This window comes from Stenella coeruleoalba (assembly GCF_951394435.1).
Source record: "Stenella coeruleoalba genome assembly, chromosome: 13".
Classification (NCBI taxonomy): Eukaryota; Metazoa; Chordata; class Mammalia; order Artiodactyla; family Delphinidae; genus Stenella; species Stenella coeruleoalba.
Window position 1 is genome coordinate 5,879,298 of NC_137159.1, and position 22,706 is coordinate 5,902,003.

A 22,706-nucleotide genomic window follows, 5' to 3' on the forward strand; every position below is an offset into this window, starting at 1 on the left:
AGGGAGAGAAAATTCAGAGTGGGAGGGGTGAGGCAAGAAGTTCATTTCGTGACATATTTTGTAAAATTATTTTTAAAACCATGCACCCATATAAATTAAAATTTCTGGAGATTAAAAAATAATTTAAAGAGAGTAAGTATGGCAATATTAATATCAGACAAAGCAGGATTTAAGAGTAAAGTATTAGATAGAATAAGAAAAGATATTTCGTAATGGTAAAAGCTAGTACCTGCCAAGAAAACACATCGTAGTGAACTGCTGCCCTCTTAACATAGCTTTAATATATATGCAAATACACAAAGAGGTGGCAATCAAAAATCTTAGGGGGGCCTTTTAACATACTTTCCCCCAAATTGAAAGATTAAACAGGCAAAAAAATTAATTCTGAAGGTATGTGGAATATTTGAATAATATAATCAACTACTGAATCACACACACGCCTACGTACATATATTTACAAATACATACATACATATATTCACATATATTCTTTTCAGTTGACCTCAGAACACTCGTAAAAGCCACTATGAATTAGACTACACAGAAAATCTCAATAGTTCAAAAATTCAAATTATGTAATCAGGCTACATCATCTGGCCATAAGGCAGTAAAATTAGAAATACGGAACAACAGAAAGGTAGAAAAAAAAATCAATTTGCTTATACATTTTTGAAAATGTTTAACCCCTAGGGTAAAAAAAGAAATTTTAACTAAAATTGTGAGTTATTTTGAAATAAAGGACAGTGAGGGACTAGCTTCCAAAATAGGAAGCTAGGGCTTCCCTGGTGGCGCAGTGGTTGGGAGTCCGCCTGCCGATGCAGGGGATGCGGGTTCGTGCCCCGGTCCGGGAGGATCCCACATGCTGTGGAGCGGCTGCGCCCGTGAGCCATGGCCGCTGAACCTGCACGTCCGGAGCCTGTGCTCCGCGGCAGGAGAGGCCACAACGGTGAGAGGCCCGCGTACCGCAAAAAAACAAAATAGGAAGCTAAAAAAGACAATGAAATTACCCCTAAAAAACAAATTTATAAAGATAATGGGAAGAATTAATAGAAAAGAAAAAGAAACAGTATTTTTTTCATCAATAAAACAAAAAGTTGTTTCCTGGGGGCTTAAAAAAAAAGCACTTTATGTGGGTTAAAATTTTTTATTGTGACAAAATATATATGACATAAAATATGTCATTGTAATCATTTTCAGTGTACATTTCAGTGTATTAATCACATTCACACTGCTGTGCAACAGTCACTGCTCTGTGTTTCCAAATCTTTTCCATTACCCCAAAAAGAAACTAAATATTAGACAATATCTCCCATTCCCCTCTTCTCCCAGCCACTGGGAACCTCTACTATACTTTCTGTCTCTATGAATTTGCCTATCTAGATATTTCATATAAATAGAATCATACAATATTTGTCTTTTTGTCACTGCCTTATTCACACAGCATATTTTCAAGTTCATCCATGTTGCAGCATATATCACAAACGTATTCCTTTTCCTGGGTGAATAACATCCCATTGTATGTATAGACCACATTTCGTTTATCCATTCATTTCTTGGTAGACACGTGAGTTGTTTCTACATTTTGGCTACTGGGAATAATGGTACAATGAACACGAGAGTCCAAGTGACTTTTAAAGAAGCAGGAAAACAGAATAGACCAATCACTATGGAAGTTAAACTGGCGAAAGCTTTACCTTTAAAAAGCTATTTGTCCCAGACGATTACAGCAAAGTTCTCCCAGAAGTTTAGGACATATAAAGGTTCTGGAGGCTAGAAAAAAGTGGAACTTTCCCAAATCATTGTACAAGGCTAAGATAAACTGGACTGGACAAAACTCAAAGAAGTTTATGTGTCTTTAAAGGCTAATTCTAACGTGATTGGCCAAATAGGGTTTATTCCAGAAATATAAGGCTAGTTCGATATTAGGAAATCTGTTATTGTAATTCAACATTTACAGTTTAAAGGAGAAAAAACCATGTAATCATCTCAAATGTAAAATAATATTTTGGTTAAATTTCTTTTCTTTTTATTGGAGTATAGTTGCTTTACACTGCTATGTCAGTTTCCACTGTACAACAAAGTGAGTCAGCCATATGTATGCACAGATCCCCTCTTTTTTGGACTTCCTTCCCATTTAGGTCACCACAGAGCACCGAGTAGAGTTCCCTGTGCTACACAGTAGGTTCTCATTAGTTACCCATTTCATACATAGTAGTGTATATATGTCAATCCCAATCTCCCAGTTCATCCCACCCCGCCCCTTTCCCCCTTGGTGCCCATACGTTTGTCCTCTATGTCTTCATCTTATTCCTACCCTGCAAATAAGTTCATCTGTACCGTTTTTCTAGATTCCACATATATGTGTTAATATACGATATTTGTTTTTCTCTTTCTGACTTACTTCACTCTGTATGACAGTCTCTAGGTCCATCCACATCTCTGCAAATAACACAGTTTCATTCCTTTTTACAGCTGAGTAATATTCCATTGTATATATGTACCACATCTTCTTTAACCATTCCACTGTAGATGGACATTTAGGTTGCTTCCATGTCCTGGCTATTGTAAATAGTGCCGCGGTGAACACTGGGGCACATGTATCTCCAGGTATATGCCCAGTAGTAGTATTACTGGGTTATACGGTAGTTCTATTTTTAGTTTTTTAAGGAACCTCCATACTGTTCTCCTTAGTGGCTGTATCAATTTACATTCCCACCAACAGTGTAAGAGGGTTCCCTTTTCTCCTGGTTAAATTTCAACATCTCTTTCTGAGCAAATTAGAAAAAGAAAGAAATTTTCTTCAATCAACATTACATTTAGTGGTGAGATAATAGAAATATTCCAATTAGAAAGCCAGGAAGATACAGGAACTCTAACTGTCACCATTCCTATTCAACAGCGCACTGGATATTCCTATAAGTCAAGTCAAGAAAAAGAAGTGAGAGATAAAGATCGCAGGGACAAAAGTGGGAAAACTGCCTTGGTTTGTAGATGGGATGATAATCTATCTAGAAAATCCCAGAGAATCAACAGAAACACTATGAAAATTGAAAAAGGGTTCAGTAAGTGAACCATACACAAAAATCAGCAGTTCCTACATACTAATAACAAGCAATTAAAAAACCCATGCGGGAAAAAACCCTTTCACATTAGCAACAACACCTTATTATTGCATTGTAAGTTGACTTCCAGTGAAATGAAGACACATACAAAACCTTCAAGAAGTACCAAAAGAAACACCTAAATAAATGAACAGCAAATCTTGTTCTTAAATTGAGAGGCTCCATGCTTTTAAGATGTCAACGAGCTCATGAGTCTAAATCCAAAATGATGCTAAAATTGTAGGTGATATTTAGGTGAAACTTGGCAAACTGACTCTGAAGTGCATCAGGAAGAGGAAACGACAAGAACAAATAAAATATTGAAGGACAAGGCCAATGAGAGGGAATTGCCCTGTTAGGTGACAAAATAAACTGCAAAGCTCTTGCAGGTAAAGTGGGATGCTAGTCACGCAGGGGCAGATAAGTAGAAAAACATCTGTTTATCTGTGGGAATTTATCACACCACCAAAGTGGCATTTCAAATTGTGGGGAAAGAATGATAAGATATTTGCTATCCAAGGGGGAAAATAACTTAGAGATCACTATCTGATATCATGCACAAAAATAAATTTCAGATGAATTAAAAAAAGTTTTAAAGTAAAAACTTCTGAGCTTATTAGAAGGAAATAGTGATGAATGTTTTCATCATCTTAACAATGAGGACAGATTTCCTAAGCAATTCAAAAAACCAGATGGGGTCCCTGGAGGCAGGTTGCAGGCCCCTGGCCAAGACCCAGCACTAGGAGATGCCCTGGAGGGACCTCCTCAGCTTCATTCAAGACTCCACCCCCCCAGCAGTGGGGGGTAGGTGGGTGGGCTTGAGCATTTCAGGAGGTGCACTCACCCAGGTGTGCTCCCTTCAGCCACTTCTAAGACCTGTTTCCCCAGCCTGGAATGTCCCCCAGGAAACTTACCCCGTTTACTCCATAGCCCACTGGGAGAAAGATAAAACCAGATTGGTTAAAGGGTTCCGTGGCTTATGAAAAACTAGTGGCGCACAGGGCACCATTGTAACCAGCATTGTCCCATAGAACTTGCTGTGGTGAAGTAATTATTCTGTGTCTTCACTATCCAGTAGCCTCTAGCCACATGCTATTATTGAACACTTTAAAATGTAGCTAGTATAACTGAGGAACTGAATGTCTTATTTTATTTTAATTAAGTGAAATTTAAATATAAAAAGCCACATGAGACTAGCGGTTACTGTATCTGGACCAGGCAGATTTTTTTGGTTTTTGGGGTTTTTTTGGCTGTGCAGCAGGTGGGATCTTAGTTCCCCGACCAAGGACCAGGGATCAAACCTGTGCCCCCTGCAGTGGAAGGGCAGAGTCTTAACCACTGGACCAGCAGGGAAGCGCCCAGGCAGCTTTTAACCAATCTCAGCCTAAGCCTGCTGGGACCTCACTAAGGGCCCGCAGAGAGATGAGCACGGGCCAGGATTGTTAGGGCTGGAACAAGGAGAGCCAGCGGAGGCTGTGTTAGTTTCCTATTGATGCCAAAACAAATGACCACAAATTTAGTGGCCTAAAACAACACAGAGTTATTACCTTACATTTCTGGAAGTCAGAAGTCCAAGTCAGTCTTATTAGGCTAAAGTTAAGGCGTAGGCAGGAGTGGCTCCTTCCAGAGGATCTAGAGGAGAATCAATTCCTTGCCTTTTCCAACTTCGAGAGGTTCCTCCATTCCTTGGTTTGTGGCCCCTTCCTTCCATCATCAAAGCCAACAGTTTCACATCTTCAAAATCTCTTTTTCTCTCTGACCTGTGCCTCTGTCATCACACCACCTTCTCTGACTCTGACCCTCCTGACTCCCTCTTATAAAGACCCATGTGATTACATTGGGTCCACCTGAGATAACCCAGGATCATCTCCTCGTCCTAAGATCCTTAATTGAATCACATCAGCAAAGGCTCTTTTTCTGTGTAAGGTAACATATCCACAGGTTCCAGGAATTAGGACACAGACATCTTTGGGAGGCCATTACTGAGACTACCAGTGGGGGTGACCAACATTTTCCATCACATTAAATCTGGGATATTGACATCACCCTTGGAAGCTGACCTGGAGGTGACCTCAGCCACAGAAGCCTCTGTGTTGGAGGAATTCTTGACTTCATGCTAGATATGGTGTGTTGGATTCAGCTCATGGTAGAGGGACCAACATCCAAACTCCTTGGAGAGAAGGCTGCTGGGCCCATCAGAGAGAATCAGGGTCCCTGCCAAACGCCCTGAGGTTGGAGACAGAGCTCCATCCATTTCTTGGGGAGGAGAGCCTGGCCGCAGCCTGGGGAGATGGGGGATTTACATGAGGCGTAGGGTGGGAAAGTGGGGTGTCAGTGAGTAGAAGCCTGCACACTATCTTCGGGGCGTTGGAGAGGTATTGACTTTTTCGAGCTGGGAAGTTGTATAAACAGAGCGATGTTTAAAGAAGATTAAGCTGGCAGTTGCGGGCAAGCAGGGCCGGGGGCTGGGGGTGAGGGGGTGAATAAACACAGGCACGTAATTATCAGTTTCAGAGGGAGCAGTGGGAGTGGGGAGAGCAGAAAACATGTGCAAGAAACATCCTGTCAAACAGAAAATGCACTAAAAATAGCACTGCTCCACTACATCAAAAATGGCAGCAACATCTTAAATCATTTTGGAAGAAATTTTGGTTTTTACTGGTTTCTACTCTCAATTGGTGTAATTGTAGCCTGTGAAATGGTGATGGCTGTCGCCACACAATATATGTTTAGCAGGTATACATTAAGACCTTACTATATTCACTGTGTGGTTTGGGGTTTTTTTATGTATTTTTGGCTACGTTGGGTCTTCGTTGCTGCGCGCAGGCTTCCTCTAGTTGCGGCGAGCGGGGGCTACTCTTCGTTGCGGTGCGCGGCTTCTCATTGCGGTGACTTCTCTTGTGGCGGAGCACGGGTTCTAGGCGCACGGGCTTCAGTAGTTGTGGCATGTGGGCTCAGTAGTTGTGGCTCGCAGGCTCAGTAGTTGTGATGCACAGGCTTAGTTGCTCCTCGGCATGTGGGATCTTCCCGGGCCAGGGTTAGAACCCGGGTACCCTGCATTGATTGGCAGGTGGATTCTTAACCACTGCGCCACCAGGGAAGTCCCCACTGTGTTTTTTGTTTTTTTGTTTTTTTTAAAAACATAATTCATCATTCAGTTATTTGACAGAGCATAATGAGACAGATATTTAAATTAGCACATATAGGGTGTATGGCTCAGGATGGCTACTCTAGTAGTAGCAATAGATAGATACATTTTCACCACCAGAAGTTTTGACATTTACTACTTATCACCTTTAAAAAAAATGAGCCCTGCTGTAACTTAGCAGATGGCCCCTCTCTATGGCTTGCCTGCCATCTGGAATTTGTTTTGATAAATCCAGACATTAGGGATATGTTATCTTCCCAGCTAAATATAACATTTAGTTCATTCGCCGGCAACCTATGCATTTCTTTCTCATGCTAAAAATAAACAGAGGACTGTCGCTAGAGCATGCATCCTGGTCACTGGGTATAAACCTCCAAAGACAAATCCATCCGTCTTTAGTGACCTAAAGACCAGCTTGGAAGGAGGAACCAGAGGAGGGTCTGAGTAGGCTGGGATGTCACCCTGAGAACTTGGGGGTGGCTGAGTCCTGCAGGACAGGGGTTTTGAAAGGTGTCATATCCTGCATCATTTAATGTGCTCATGTCTCTAGACACTTAAAGATGCCTGGAAACCTATCTTTTACCTTTTCTTTAGAAAATTCTAATTTTTAAAGTTATACACGTACATTAGAAAGTGAAATCTTTTTTTTTTTTTTTTTCGCTGCACTGCACAGCACGTGGGATCTTAGTTCTCTGACCGGGGATCGAACCTGTGTCCCCTGCATTGGAAGCGTAGAGTCTTAACCACTGGACCGTCAAGGGAAGTCCCAGAAAGTGAAATCGCTGTATAAGCTTGCAACAAAAGCAGCAGCCCACGTGCCAGCCTGCCCACCCTTGATTCTCATTTCAAGAGGTTCCTAGTTCCAACTAGTTTAGTTGTTTATTTTGACTTTTGCCTCCATATGTTGAAAATAACTTGCTTATGCTGCTATTTCTTGATTTTTTTTCTGCTTTGATACTATCCTTTGTCTCCCTTCTGTGGAAGAAAAGAATTAGGTCTCATACATTATACTTTCCCTCCCAATAACAATAAATATATTCTACTAAGTAGAAATCAGTATCTTGTATTTATATTACTACGGCTATGGAAATATTACTCAAAGCTTAGCCATGTGGCGTACTATAATTAACTAGAATTAACTACATTTTCTTTCTTGTCCGACTTTTTTTTTTTTGGCTTTTGCTTTCTTAAGAGAATAATAGTCTTAATTTTTCTCTTTAGGTTTCGCTGTGCCAATGACTGATTTATCTCAATTCTTATAAATCTCCCAATACGTACATTGCCTCTCAATATGTTCAAATACAGTAGGTCATTTACCAATTTCATTTTTTCCCTTGAGGCCAGCCCTTCTGCAACCCTCTGTCCTCCTGTTCCTACTGGCACTGGTGGCCTGCCGGCCTGCTGCTGCATGACCACAGCGAGCAGGGCATCCCCACTGCCAGTATGGGGCCGCCCCTCCCTCTCAGCTGGGTCAGGGTACCTATTCCTGGATCCTCAGCTTGGATCGCGCCCTCATTTTGGCATAGCACAGCATTCCTTAAGAAAACACATGGGAGGTGACAGGTGAGGTTAAGTTTCAGAAATTTCCTTCTACCCTCACCCTCAACTGGCGTTTGGTAGAATTTTGGTTTTGAAATAATTTCCCCTAGAATTTTGAAGGCGTAGAATCTTCGTCCTATAAAGGACTCTGATCTACTCTTCCAAACCTTGCAAATAATTTCCTCCAAGTTCATCAAAACTCATTACAAAAACAATAAAGTACATATAAATTATTGATTTTTCTTATTTAGTATGGATAGGTCTGGACATAAAGGCTTTCACGGGTGTAATTACTCTTAACAGGAAAGGGGCTTCAGCTCCAGATCTTTTGGTGTCTACGCAGGACGTCACCTGAATTCTCGGAAAATAAACAAAGGAGGGAAAAAGAGTCTAGAACATGGATTTTAAAATGATACTAGGGGAAACCATGTTCATAGCAACATCATTCACAGTAGCCCAAACTGGAAACGACACAAATGTCCATCAACAGAAGAACAACGAATAAAGAAAACATCCATACAATGGAACACTACTCAGAAATAAAAGGAAATGAACTAATACATGCAACAACATGAGCTAACCGCAAAAGCACTGTGCAGCACAAAAGAAGCCAGACACAAAATAACGCAGACTATGTGGCTGTTTTCATTTAAGTTCTAATCTATGGATATAGAAATCAGAACAGGGCTTCCCTGGTGGCGCAGTGGTTGAGCGTCAGCCTGCCAATGCAGAGGACACGGGTTCGTGCCCCGGTCCGGGAAGATCCCACATGCCGCGGAACGGCTGCGCCCGTGAGCCATGGCCGCTGAGCCTGCGCGTCCAGAGCCTGTGCTCTGCAACGGGAGAGGCCACAACAGTGAGAGGCCCGCGTACCGCAAAAAAAAAAAAAAAAAAGAAATCAGAACAATGGTTGCCTGTTGTGGGTGGTGATGAGGTAGTGAGGATTGGCTGAGAAGGGGTAGGAAGGAACTTTCTAGGGTAACAAACGTGTTCTAAATTTTATTGGAGTGGTGATTACGCAAGTGTATGTACTTTTATCAAAATCATAGAATTTATTTATACTTAAGATCTATGCATTTCGCTCTATGTGAATTTTATCCTCCATAGTCTTTTTTTGTTTGTTTTTTTTTTGTTTGTTTGTTTGCAGTACGCGGGCCTCTCACTGTTGTGGCCTCTCCAGTTGCGGAGCACAGGCTCCGGACGCGCAGGCTCAGCGGCCATGGCTCATGGGCCTAGCCACTCCACAGCATGTGGGATCTTCCCGGACCGGGGCACGAACCCGCGCCCCCTGCATCAGCAGGCGGACTCTCAATCACTGCGCCACCAGGGAAGCCCCCTCCATAGTCTTTTTAACTGAAAAAAAGAAAATTAGCAAGACTTTCAAAAATATCTTCAGAATGCTCATGCTATGAGCAAAAACTCAGAAGTACCAAGATTTTAGCCCTTGCTTCCTCTGAAGCAGGGAAGCTCACTGTGGAGGTATTTCCTGCTGGAACATACAAGCCCGCCTCTGTTCCTGTTCCTATCTAATTTCTACTCGTTCCTCAAAGACCAATTCCAGGACCTGCCCAACTCCCCCTCTGTATGGGGTGACACTCCCCATCTGTAAGCTGCCAGCCCCTCTTTTCATGCACTTACTTATTTAAATTTATATTTTGTATTCGAGCATAGTGGATTAACAACGTTCTGTTAGTTTCAGGTGTACAGCAAAGTGATTCAGTTCTACATATACACGTATCTATTCCTTCTCAAATTCTTGTCCCATTTAAGTTACTCCAGAATATTGAGCAGAGTTCCCTGTGCCATACAGTAGGTCCTTGTTTGTTATCCATTTTAAACATAGCAGTGTGTACATGTCAATCCCAAACTCCTAATTTATCCCTGACCCCCACCCTTCCCCCCTGGTAACCATAAGTTTGTTCTCTAAGTTTGTGAGTCTGTTTCAGTTTTGTAAATAAGTTCATTTGTATCCTTTTTTTTTAGATTCCGCATATAAGCAATGTCACACGAGATTTGTCTTTCTCTGTCTGACTTACTTCACTTAATGTGATCATCTCTAGGTCCATCCATGTTGCTGCAAATGGCATTATTTCGTTCTTTTTTATGGCTGAGCAGTATTCCATTGTGTGTATCGACTACATCTTCTTTATCCATTCATTTGTCGATGGGTGTTTAGGTTGCTCCCATATCTTGGCTATTGTAAACAGTGCTACAATGAACATTGGGGTGCATGTATCCTTTCAAACCATGTTTTTCTCCCGATATTTGCCCAGTAGTGGGATTGCTGGGTCATATGGTAGCTCTATTTTTAGTTTTTTAAGGAACCTCCATACTGTTCTCCATAGTGGCTGCACCAATTTACATTCCCACCAACAGTGCAAGAGGGTTCCCTTTTCTCCACACCCTCTCCAGCACTTACTGTTTGTAGATTTTTTGATGATGGCCATTCTGACTGGTGTGAGGTGATATCTCATTGTAGTTTTGATTTGCATTTCTCTAATAATTAGCAATGTTGAGCATTTTTTCATGTGCCTCTTGGCCATCTGTATGTCTTCGTTGGAGAAATGTCTATTTAGGTCTTCTGCCCATTTTGGGGTTGGGTTGTTTGTTTTTTTGATATTGAGTCACATGAGCTGTTTGTAAATTTTACAGGCTAATCCCTTGTCGGTCGCATCCTTCTGAAATTATTCCAAAAAATTGCAGAGGAAGGAATACTCCCAAACCCATTCTATGAAGCCACCATCACCCTGATACCAAAACCAGACAAAGATACTACAAAAAAAAGAAAATTATAGGCCAATATCATTCATTCATTTAATTCTCTTTATTGCCTCTAATAGTGTTAGGTATTGTCTTATAATCTTAAAATCTGCTCTTCTAGATTTTAAGCTCCCTGCTGTCCAGAAGTATGTTTTTTGCTTTCTTGAATTCCACAACAGTTTGCGACTACTCAGAGAGAACTTTCAGTAAATGTTGGTTGGCTTAAAGAGAGGAAGTTTGCATGAAATGGAGGGAAATGCTTGGGTCCTAGATTTGGAAAAGCAAGGGTGAAAATCCTGGATATGTAAACTTGGGTCAAGTTAGCCTCACTGAATTTGTTTTCTTCATGTCCAAAAATCAGATATCAAAACCTACTTCACAAGGTAGTGGGTAAAAAAGGGAAACAGCATCTGAGGACATTGCTGTAGGGGCTAGCTCTTAGTAGATATTTAATAAATGTAATTATTTTTATTGATGGATATTTTAAAAGGGGGAGTTTCCTGACATAACGTCAGGGACCCCTAAGACCCAGTACTACCCTCACAACAATGTTTCCAGCTTGACTTGCTGCCCCTCTCTTTCCAGGTCCCTGACATTTGGGAAAGGATAACAAGAGTGGCCTTGGAGCAGCCAGGGATGCGGGCAGTGCCTCTGGCCATCCGCACAGTAGCAACTTGGGGACACGTCCCTTCATCTTGCCTAAGACACTTATTCTTGTCTCCAAACTTAGCGCTTTGAATTTAATTCTTTATTTTTCTTCTAGACTTCTAAATCATGTTATGAAAATAGGGCATCTTTTCATCAGTCCTCTTCCATGGCCCAGCTGGATGAAATTATTGAGTCAGCTAATACAGATGATCTCTAAAAAGAGTCCCAAGACACTTCATAGACATTAGTCAAATATAATGGTGTTGTCTTCTTAAATGTCACCTATAGGTCTTATGAAGAAACCACTCCTTCCCAGGAAGTGTACGTGGGATTTAGGGATTGCTGATGCTCAAAAAGTGTCTGTTGAATTACTCGGCTAATGTTATCTGAGGATAAATATTTTCCTGTCCAATGAACAGTACCCCCCAAAATGGGTCCTCATCTACGTCGAGGTCCTATGTTAATGGACTACTTGCTACCTTGGCACTTACTCTCGACACCAAACTTAGGGAGTAATGTCCTGAAAGAAACAGAACAGTAGTTACATACAGTGTGGAAATGATGCTTGTTAAAAAATTTATTTTATTGAAGTCTAGTTGATTTACAATGTTGTGTTAATTTCTGCTGTACAGCGGAGTGATTCAGTTATACATATATATTCTTTTTTATATTCTTTTCCATTATGGTTTATCACAGGAAATTGAATATAGTTCACTGTGCTCTACAGTAGGACCTTGTTGTTTATCCATGTATATATATATTTTTTTGCATCTGCTAATCCCATATATATGTTTGCTTCTGCTAATCCCAAACTCCCCGTCCAGGAAATGATGATGTTCATTACTGATTTAAGTTGAAACATTTGATCGGTTTAATGATTTTGATACAAGGACCACCCAGAGTTTTGGCCCTTGCATTTGCTGCTCGGCCATCACCATGACCTAGAGCATCATGCACTGGTGGGAGGAACAGTGGCTGGACTTTGGAACCAGGCATGACTGGGTTTAAACCTGGGCTCTGCCACTTAGCAGCTGTGTGACCTCAGGCAAATTACCTAACTTTTCTGAGCATCAGTTTCCTCGTCTGCAAATATCTATGTCAACGGGTCCCTGTGCAGACTAGGGGTTATATATAGATAATAGTGCAGCACAGGACACATCGAAGGCCCTGAGTACATAATAGTTATAACACAATAGTCATTTCCACCATTTTTCCCCTCTCAATTAGTATTTAAGCTCCTTTATTTTTTTTTCATAATTTTTAAAAATATTTATCTATTTATTTGGTTGTGCCGGGTCTTAGTTGCTGTATGTGGGCTCCTTAGTTGGGGCATGTGAATTCTTAGTTGCAGCACGCATGTGGGATCTAGTTCCCTGGCCAGGGATCAAACTCCGGCCCCCTGCATTGGGCGCACGGGGTCTTAGCCGCTGCGCCACCAGGGAAGTCCCAATTTCTACCATTTTAATGGGGATGACCATGACCACAACAAACCAGTTGTCAGTGGTTCATTTGCACATCCTGTGCCCAGGGAAGCCACATAGCGTGCAAAATTACTTCACCGTGATGTGAGGACTCTACTGATACTGTACAGACGTGGGTAATGTATAAACTTACATTTTCGTCAGGGAACCTAGTTTGATAGAGCTTAAGGCATATACCTGTGTCCTGTTGGTTCTAGCCTGCTTCTTACACCAGAGGAGGTCGCCTCCTAACTCTAATATGTGATGTCAGAATCCTTTCCTGGTGGGATCCTGGACAACCCCTTGGAATGAGGTGAGATCTGCCCTCTGTCTAACCCCAGATGCCGGCTCAAGTGCTGACTGCCCCCCTCACTCTTCCGTGTTTCCTTTCCTGGGTCCCTTGAGTTTGCTCCCACTGCTGTGACCCCGGGTAAGTCACCTCACCTCCCCTGGTCTGTTTCCTCATCCTCAAACGCTGTGATTGGGGTGCTCATATGATCCCAAGGAGAGCAACCTGAGAAGCACCGCGAACTCCAGCACCCTCTGACCCCCGCGCTTGGTTTCCCGTAGCAGGAGATATGTTTACATAAAGAAGAACCTGCTTCATGAATTCCTATCTCTCCTCTAAAATTCTCCGTACGCTCACCAGTGCTTCCACCCTTCTCCTCAGCTGAAATCCAATCGCCTTTTCCCAATTCTCATGTTGTCAGCAAGCTTTCCTCCGCTTGACCAGGTCCTGATCCGTAATTGCCTGTGTTCACCCATAGTACATTTCCTCTTGTTGTTTGCGTGCCAGCCGAATCACGGGCCATCAAGAATGTAATGCCGGAAATTCCATTCCTAACACACACGTGTCTAGTTTCTTATCTTTCCAAAAACTCTTCTCTATCCATCACCTTATCTCATCTTTGCAACAGCTCTACACAGTAAGATGCTTTCCTAGAACTGAAAGATGTAGAAACTGGGGTTCGGGCAGTCTAAAGTTCAGGAGCCAATAGGTGATAGGACCTAGATTAAAACCTGCATTCTCTGACACCAGTTACTTTTTTTTTTTAATATTTTTTAATTTATTTATTTGGCTGCACCAGGTCTTAGTTGCAGCCTGTGGGATCTTCGTTGCGGTGTTCGGGATCTAGTTCCCTGACCAGGGATTGAACCCCGGGCCCCCTGCATTGGGAGCGTGGAGTCTTAACCACTGGACCACCAGGAAAGTCCCACCAGGTACTTTGAAAATCTTCAAAACTTACATTTCCATATTTTGTCAGTACACTAGGGCTTAGGATACCTTTTTTCCCCCATGTGTAACAAGATGCTTAGGACTTAGGATACCTCTTTTCATGTGTAAGGTTTGATTATTGCAATAAAATAGCTCATCGAATAGCGGTGAAGATGTGTGAGAATGCGTCCTGCTTCTCAAAATGCTGAATGAGGCCTGTGGATATCGAGAGCAGGGAGGAACCCCGGAAATCATTGAGTCCAACCCTGAACATTATACAAATGAGTCAACAAGCCTCTACAGGAAGCGTGTCTTGCCCAGTGTCACAGGTCGAGTTTGACCACTACCGGCAGAGCTTTTGGGAGATGGGGGAAAAGGTAAATAAACCTCTGGGACCAGGGCACAGCCGACCAGCCCCAGGGTCCACTCCCTCCCACTGGAGAATCTGGTCTGTGGCGAACACACAGTGCGTGAAGTGAGCAGGCTACCGAGGGGAAGAAAATTCTTGGATGAAAAGAAGACAGAGCTCAAGGCACTTCTGCTCTGGAGGCAGGGCCCTTGCATGTTTCCTGGTCACGAGAGTGGCCATTTCTCCCCAGCCTCCTGGATTTGGGACTCTGTCCCTGTAGACCTCGCTGGTCTCAGGGCTGCTTGCGCACCTGTTCACCTGCCTCATACAGTCCTGTCTGCTTTATCAGAATCCCCAGGCTCTGTGTGCTCTCCTGCTGTTCACTGCAGGCCTTGGGTGCCCCTCAGCTGTCTGTGGGACAGACCCCTTCTCCCCCAGCCTCTACCTCGCGCTCCCGTGCTCTGCTCACCTCCCCTGGGCCCCGCGAGCCCTCTGCTGCTTCATTGGTGGAAAGAATCTAACAAAACCTACCTTGCAGGGTTGTAGAGTAGGAGTGAGCCCACACTGGCACAGCATCTGACCCAGAGGAAGCCCCAGATAATGGCAGCTGTTAATCTGATGTACCATGTCTCTGGCACCAACCCACAGCTGCCTGGAGGTTAAGGACCAGGTCAATCATCTTTGCATCCCCTGTGCCTGGGACATGTTCACCGCTTAACAAATGTCTACAGAACAGGATGCAAGGGAACCATCCTGGCAACTGTGCCCTGGCACATCTGTGCTGACAGTCTCAGTGGCTCCCAGGTGTTTGCTAGAGTGTTTTATTCCTTCACAGCCACCAGCGCATGTCTCAGCTCCCCTTGGTTATAAGGAGAGGAAGGGGTGACCTTCATGCAAGCTCTCCTTAAACCACGGTGAGAACAAATTAAAAAGGAGACAATAAGCATCTTTACTGAGGGACATTCTAGAATGTTGAAATAAGGATTTAGAAGGAAATTGTTAGAGTCTGTTTCACAGAGAGACGTTTGCGCAAGGGCCTGGTTCCACTCATGCTGCTGGTGTCAGGGCCCCGGTGAACTTGAGCTCTTTTCAGATGTGCGGGAGGTGGAGTGTGGGTTTCAGACACATGTGACTTTTGACTCAGTTCAGAGATCAGGTTTGCTGAGGGGTTTCCAATTACCAGAAAAGTCTATCCAAGAGCTGCTTTTATGGTACGAGGGGTGGTAACACTGAAACAGCACTGCCAAAACTCAGCCACGGCTCCCCCAGCCCACCCCTGGGTCATGCTCCTGGGGGCAGGGGAGTGTAGACCACCAGTGGCACCCAGTCCCTGCGCTCTGGTTTTGGTTAACGACACAGAGGAGTGGGTGTGTGCAGGAGGGTTGGGTTTAGTCACTGGAAATGAAAACAACATCAGTAAGCTTCAGCACTTGCTGTAACCACTATACATTTCTCAGTTCAGCTCTAAATCTGGAAAGTGCTGTTGGCTTTTGCAAATCCTACCACTCCTTCCCACCCCCTTTCACAAAGCCTTGGCCATCCTCCTGCCTGTTACCGTCCCCGGGATGTGCTCTCTGAGGCCCTGGAATTCTTAATCTGGTTCATCTCTTTGGGTACTTATCCTTTTCTGACTTGCATTATTATTCTTTACATAACTCTCTGTGTTTCCCATCAGACTGCAAACTCCCCAACATCAGAAGATGAAATCCTTTGGTTCTCCCATGGTACACAGTACAGTGCCTTGGCTGTAGCTGGCTGTGAGGTGTATGATAAATATTTCCTGAATGAATAACAAAGGAAAAACTGAAGTAAAGTGTATCTTGAAACATCAAAAGCTTAAAAAATTGTGGAAGGAAGGTCTCATGTAATTATTCAAAAATAAAATTTACAAAGTGATTTGGAAAGCCGAGATAATGATTTTGGAAGGTCAGAAGTGTTCTTTTCTTTAAATATTCCTGGCTAATTTGTGACTCCCTCAAGGAACGGACCATATTTTAAAATCATTTTGAATTCCCACTGGCTAGCACATTTTTGGCCTAATTTTTTCTCTTTCGTTGTTTTAACGATGGAAACATCTTTACTTCTTTTGCTTATCAAAACATGGCATACGCTCAAAGTAAAATTTAAACAATATAGAAACAAAACGTAAAAAGTGAAAGGTCTAACTAGGTCCATCTCCTAAGAGGTTATTTACTGATGTTGTCCACAGTTTTAGTTTTTATGAATAACGTATTTATTCATTCTATCCGTAATCTTCTTTTATAAACCATCAAAATGTTATGGCCTCATTTGCACGGAACACACAGGTCTCTGTCATTCCATAGATTTCTTTATTAACTTTTTTACAGTTAGAAATTGAGGCAGGTTTTAATTTTTGCTATTACAAACTACGCTGCAGTAAAACCCCTGTATATACATATTTTTCAACAGAGTATTCCTCTGGTTACCTGCAAATGTGGGATTTATGGTTCCCAGGGTAGGGACATTTAACATTTTGGTAGATACCGACAAATTTCCCTCCAACAAGTTTTTTTTCCAATTTATATCCCCAACGAGAACTGAGAAAACCTGTTGGGCTTAGCTTTTAAGTCTTTCCTGGGCGTATGTGGGAAGACTTGCAGCCAACATGATATTTTTATTATTATTATTAATTAATTTATTTATTTATTCATTCAATTTTGGCTGCCTTGGGTCTTCGTTGCTGTGCACGGGCTTTTCTCCAGTTGCGGTGAGCGGGGCTACTCTTCATTGCGGTGCACGGGCTTCTCATTGAGGTGACTTCTCTTGTTGTGGAGCATGGGCTGTAGGTGCATGGGCTTCAGTAGTTGTGGCACACAGGCTCAGTAGTTGTGGTGCACGGGCTTAGTTGCTCCACAGCATGTGGAATCTTCCTGGACGAGGGCTCAAACCCACGTCTCCTGCGTTGGCAGGTGGACTCTTAACCACTGCACCACCAGGGAAACCCCAATATGATTTTAAAATGATACTTTAGAGAGACTGGGATTGACATATATATACTAATATGCATAAAATAGATAGCTAATAAGTACCTGCTGTATAAAAAATAACAAAATAAAATAAAATTTAAAAAAATTGATACTTTAGGTGCACAAAATACTCTACATTTTTCAAGGTATTTTTACATGGAATATGTATTCTCCTTTGACCTTCACAGGAGTCCATGATATAAGTAGGGAAGACCCGATTCCCTTCTGATTCCTGTTTTAGAATCTCAGCCAAAAAGACTGGCCCTGGGTTCACTGCAAGGCAGTGGCCTCCCTGAGGCAGAGCCCTGGAACTGATCCTGTTTCTCTTCCCACAAGCTGGAAGGATCAGCCTTGAGAGGCTAGGAGGGCATGGCCTGGAGGTGAGGAGACTCCAAGGCTTCTGCAAGTCTTGAGTTTATGCCAAAGTGTAAAGAATGCCCTGATTGTGGTGTTCAGTTTCTTAGCTGAAATAAATCCTCCTTTCTGACTGAGCCTAGTGGAGGGAGGAGGAGACAGGTGGCCTGGCTCTGGGAGTGGTGGGGGGGGTGGTGGTGGAGCTCTCCCTCTATGTCATTCTCAGAAGCTCTCAATTTAGAGGCTGGGGAGAGAGCTGACCCAGGGAATTCTCACTGCTTTCTGCTTCCCTTAGTTAAGGTTTTTAATATTTTTTGGAAGTGTAGTCCACTGATCCTTGGCAAAGAAAGAAAATAGCATCAATCAGTGCTATTGTTAAACAGAAATTTTCACCGGCTACTGGGGGAGGGAGGGCTTTGATAGTCCCAGGCTACCTCACTTCTACATAGTAGCTTAGGCAGGAAAGTTTCTTTATATTGAAGTTGGAATGGAAAGTTCCAGATCCCAACATAGGACAGTGGACAAGGGAAGGTGGCAATCTTTGGAAAGGGCAATTCCTAGCTGCATGACTGTCTATGTGGACTAGACCTACACTGTTCAATAGTGTAGCCTCTGGCACCTGTGCCTACTGAGTATGTAAAATGTGCCCAGTATGAGTCAAGGACTGAATTTTTAATTTGATTTAATTTTAGTATTTAAATTTAAAAACTGACAATTCAGTTACTAGAGAACTTTGAAGTAATTTTTAAACAACTTGGGCATGTGAAAATACTTTCCAATGGTAAATTTTATGAAATCTAAAAACCAGTCAAGTGTTTCTGATGAAAATTTAGCATCTGAACTGAGGTAGGCTTTAAGCATGAAATACACACTTGCTTTCTAAGGCTTAGTATGAAAAAGAGAACATAAAATGTCTCCATGATTTTTTATATGGATTATATGTTGAAGTGATCATATGTTGGAAATAGTGAATTAAATAAAATATAATATTAAAATTAATTTTACCTGTTTTGTGTTATTACATTTTTTTTAACATGGCTGCTAGAAAATAGGAAATTTCTTGGGCATTCACCCATTTGTTAATGCATCAAGAATGTATTTAGGGGCTTCCCTGGTGGCACAGTGGTTGAGAGTCCGCCTGTTGATGCAGGGGACATGGGTTCATGCCCGGTCCGGGAAGATCCCACATGCTGTGGAGCGGCTGGGCCCATGAGCCATGGCTGCTGAGCCTGTGCGTCTGGAGCCTGTGCTCCACCACGGGAGAGGCCACAGCAGTGAGAGGCCCGCATACCACAAAAAAAAAAAAAAAAAAAAAAAAAAACCAGAAAGTATTTAGTAAAACAAGGTTGCCCACTCTCACCACTATTATTCAACATAGTTTTGGAAGTTTTAGCCACAGCAAACAGAGAAGCAAAAGAAATAAAAGGAATCCAAATTGGAAAAGAAGAAGTAAAGCTGTCACTGTTTGCAGATGACATGATACTATACATAGGGAATCCTAAAGATGCTACCAGAAAACTACTAGAGCTAATCAATGAGTTTGGTAAAGTAGCAGGATACAAAATTAATGCACAGAAATCCCTTGCATTCCTATACACTAATGATGAAAAATCTGAAAGAGAAATTAAGGAAACACTCCCATTTACCATTGCAACAAAAAGAATAAAATACCTAGGAATAAACCTACCTAAGAAGACAAAAGACCTGTATGCAGAAAACTATAAGATACTGATGAAAGAAATCAAAGATGATACAAACATATGGAGAGATATACCATGTTCTTGGATTGGAAGAATCAACATTGTGAAAATGACTCTACTACTCAAAGCAATCTACAGATTCAATGCAATCCCTATCAAACTACCAATGGCATTTTTTACAGAGCTAGAACAAAAAATTTCACAATTTGTATGGAAACACAAAAGACCCCACATAACCAAAGCAATCTTGAGAAAGAAAAACAGAGCTGGAGGAATCGGGCTCCCTGACTTCAGACTATACTACAAAGCTACAGTAATCAAGACAGTATGGTACTGGCACAAAAACAGAAAGATAGATCAATGGAACAGGATAGAAAGCCCAGAGATAAACCCACGCACATATGGTCACCTTATTTTTGATAAGGGAGGCAAGAATATACAATGGAGAAAAGACAGCCTCTTCAATGAGTGGTGCTGGGAAAATTGGACAGCTACATGTGAAAGAATGAAATTAGAACACTCCCTGACACCATACACAACAATAAACTCAAAATGGATTAAAGACCTAAATGTAAGTCCAGACACTATAAAACTCTTAGAGGAAACCATAGGCAGAACACTCTATGACATAAATCACAGCAAGATCCTTTTTGACCCACCTCCTAGAGAAATGGAAATAAAACCAAAAATAAACAAATGGGACTTAATGAAACTTCAAAGCTTTTGCACAGCAAAGGAAACCATAAATGAGACGAAAAGACAACCCTCAGAATAGGAGAAAATATTTGCAAATGAAGCAACTGACAAAGGATTAACCTCCAAAATTTACAAGCAACTCACGCAGCTCAATATCAAAAAAACAAACAACCCAATCCAAAAATGGGCAGAAGACCTAAATAGACATTTCTCCAAAGAAGATATACAGATTGCCAACAAACACATGAAAGGATGCTCAACATCACTAATCATTAGAGAAATGAAAATCAAAACTACAATGAGGTAACACCTCACACCAGTCAGAATGAAAAATCTACAAACAATAAATGCTGGAAAGGGTGTGGAGAAAAGGGAGCTCTCTTGCACTGTTGGTGGGAATGTAAATTGATACAACCACTATGGAGAACAGTATGGAGGTTCCTTAAAAAACTAAAAATAGAACTACCATACAACCCAGCAATCCCACTACTGGTCATATACCCTGAGAAAACCATAATTCAAAAAAGTCATGTACCACAATGTTCATTGCAGCTCTATTTACAATAGCCAGGACGTGGAACCAACCTAAATGTCCATCAACAGATGAATGGATAAAGAAGATGTGGCACATATATACAATGGAATATTACTCAGCCATAAAAAGAAATGAAGTTGAATTATTTGTAGTGAGGTGGATGGACCTAGAGACTGTCATACAGAGTGAAGTAAATCAGAAAGAGAAAAATAGCTCTTTTCACTCTCAGACATGGGCACACCACAGAAGGATCTTATTATCAAGTCAGATGCACCCGACACCCTATTAGTGCAGAAGCATCCAGATTATATAGCATCCTATGGCTCAAAGAAAGATGATTACGAATACTGTATATCTGAATATTTGAGAATGAGTGGCATCTATTGGGGTCTGATTGTAATGGATCTCATGGGACAGCTACATCACATGAATAGAAAAGAAATTCTGACATTTATTAAGTCTTGTCAACACGAGTGTGGTGGAATAAGTGTTAGTATTGGACATGATCCTCATCTTTTGTACACTCTTAGTGCTGTCCAGATTCTTACTCTCTATGATAGTATTAATGTTATTGATGTAAATAAAGTTGTAGAATATATTCAGAGTCTACAGAAAGAAGATGGTTCTTTTGCTGGAGTTTTTGGGGAGAAATGGATACAAGATTCTCTTTTTGTGCGGTGGCAACTTTGGCTCTGTTGGGGAAGCTGGATGCTATTAATGTGGAAAAGGCAATCGAATTTGTTTTATCATGTATGAACTTTGATGGTGGACTTGGTTGCAGGTCAGGTTCTGAATCCCATGCTGGGCAGATCTATTGTTGCACAGGATTCCTGGCTATTACTAGTCAGTTGCATGGAGTAAATTCTGATTTACTTGGTTGGTGGCTTTGTGAACAACAGCTTCCATTAGGTGGACTCAGTGGAAGGCCAGAGAAGTTACCAGATGTATGCTATTCTTGGTGGGTGTTGGCTTCCCTAAAGATAATTGGAAGGCTTCATTGGATTGACAGAGAGAATCTGCGCTGGTTCATTTCAGCATGTCAAGATGAAGAAACGGGAGGATTTGCAGACAGGCCAGGAGATATGGTAGTTCCTTTTCATACTCTATTTGGAATTGCTGGACTGTCACTTTTGGGAGAAGAACAGATTAAACCTGTTAGCCCTGTTTTTTGCATGCCTGAAGAAATACTTCGGAGAATGAACATTCAGCCTGAACTAGTGAGCTAGATTAGATCCCTTGATGCAAGAGTTGCTTAGTGTAGTTTTACTGTTTTAACATTTCAGTATTTGAAGTGCTTAACAAACTTTATGACTGCCATATTAATATTTTATACACGAATTATGTTGATTTTAATAAATTATATAATTATACATATTGTGAATTAAAGACCTTTATTGTATCTTCAGCTTTCTATTTTCTTCTGGAATGCTGTTACTCTGAGTGTAATATTTTGTTTATACTTCAGTGTATTTGTTATCTTGTTTGTCCCCATAACAGCAAACTGAGTTGCTGTTATGTTATCTTGTTTGTCCCCATAACAGCAAACTGAGTTGAACTCTATTTAGCTGATGAAGTTTTGTGTTCTGATTTTCCCATGTACTCCCTTGATATGTTATATATAACTATAGTTAATATAAATTGGTTTTTGTCAGTGAGAATGTTAACTGATAAAGAATTGATCAACCCCATAGGAATTAAAAGATTGAAAAAAAAAGGAAAGAGAAAAATAAATACCATATGCCAACACATAAATATGGAATCTAAAAAAAAATGGTTCTGAAGAACCTAGGGGCAGGACAGGAATAAAGACGCAGACGTAGAGAATGGACTTGAGGACACGGGGAGGGGGGAAGTGTAAGCTGGGACGAAGTGAGAGAGTAGCACGGACATATATACACCACCAAATGTAAAATAGATAGCTAGTGGGAAGCAGCCACATAGCACAGGGAGATCAGCTCGGTGCTTTGTGACCACCTAGAGGGGTGGGATAGGGAGGGTGGGAGGGAGACGCAAGAGGGAGGGGATATGGAGACACATGTATATGTTTAGCTGATTCACTTTGTTATAAAGCAGAAGATAACACACCATTGTAAAGCAATTATACTCCAATCAAGATGCTAAAAAAAAAATGGGAATGTATTGAGCAGCTATTATGTGCTAAGTCAAAGTAAGCATAACAGCTACAGCAACAGAAAAGAGCATCTTATAAGTTT

The 22,706-nt window shown here is 41.7% G+C and overlaps 1 protein-coding gene across 1 annotated transcript; it reads left to right on the top strand.

Moving 5' to 3' along the window:
• Positions 1-20,724: 20,724 nt before the first annotated feature.
• Positions 20,725-21,722, top strand: LOC307195736 (geranylgeranyl transferase type-2 subunit beta-like; the record flags this gene model as incomplete). The annotated part of the gene is given in 2 exon segments (XM_079940123.1): positions 20,725-21,127; positions 21,130-21,722. Coding segments are annotated over 2 exon segments (993 nt in total). The 3' UTR covers positions 21,720-21,722.
• Between the last annotated feature and the right edge of the window lie 984 nt (positions 21,723-22,706).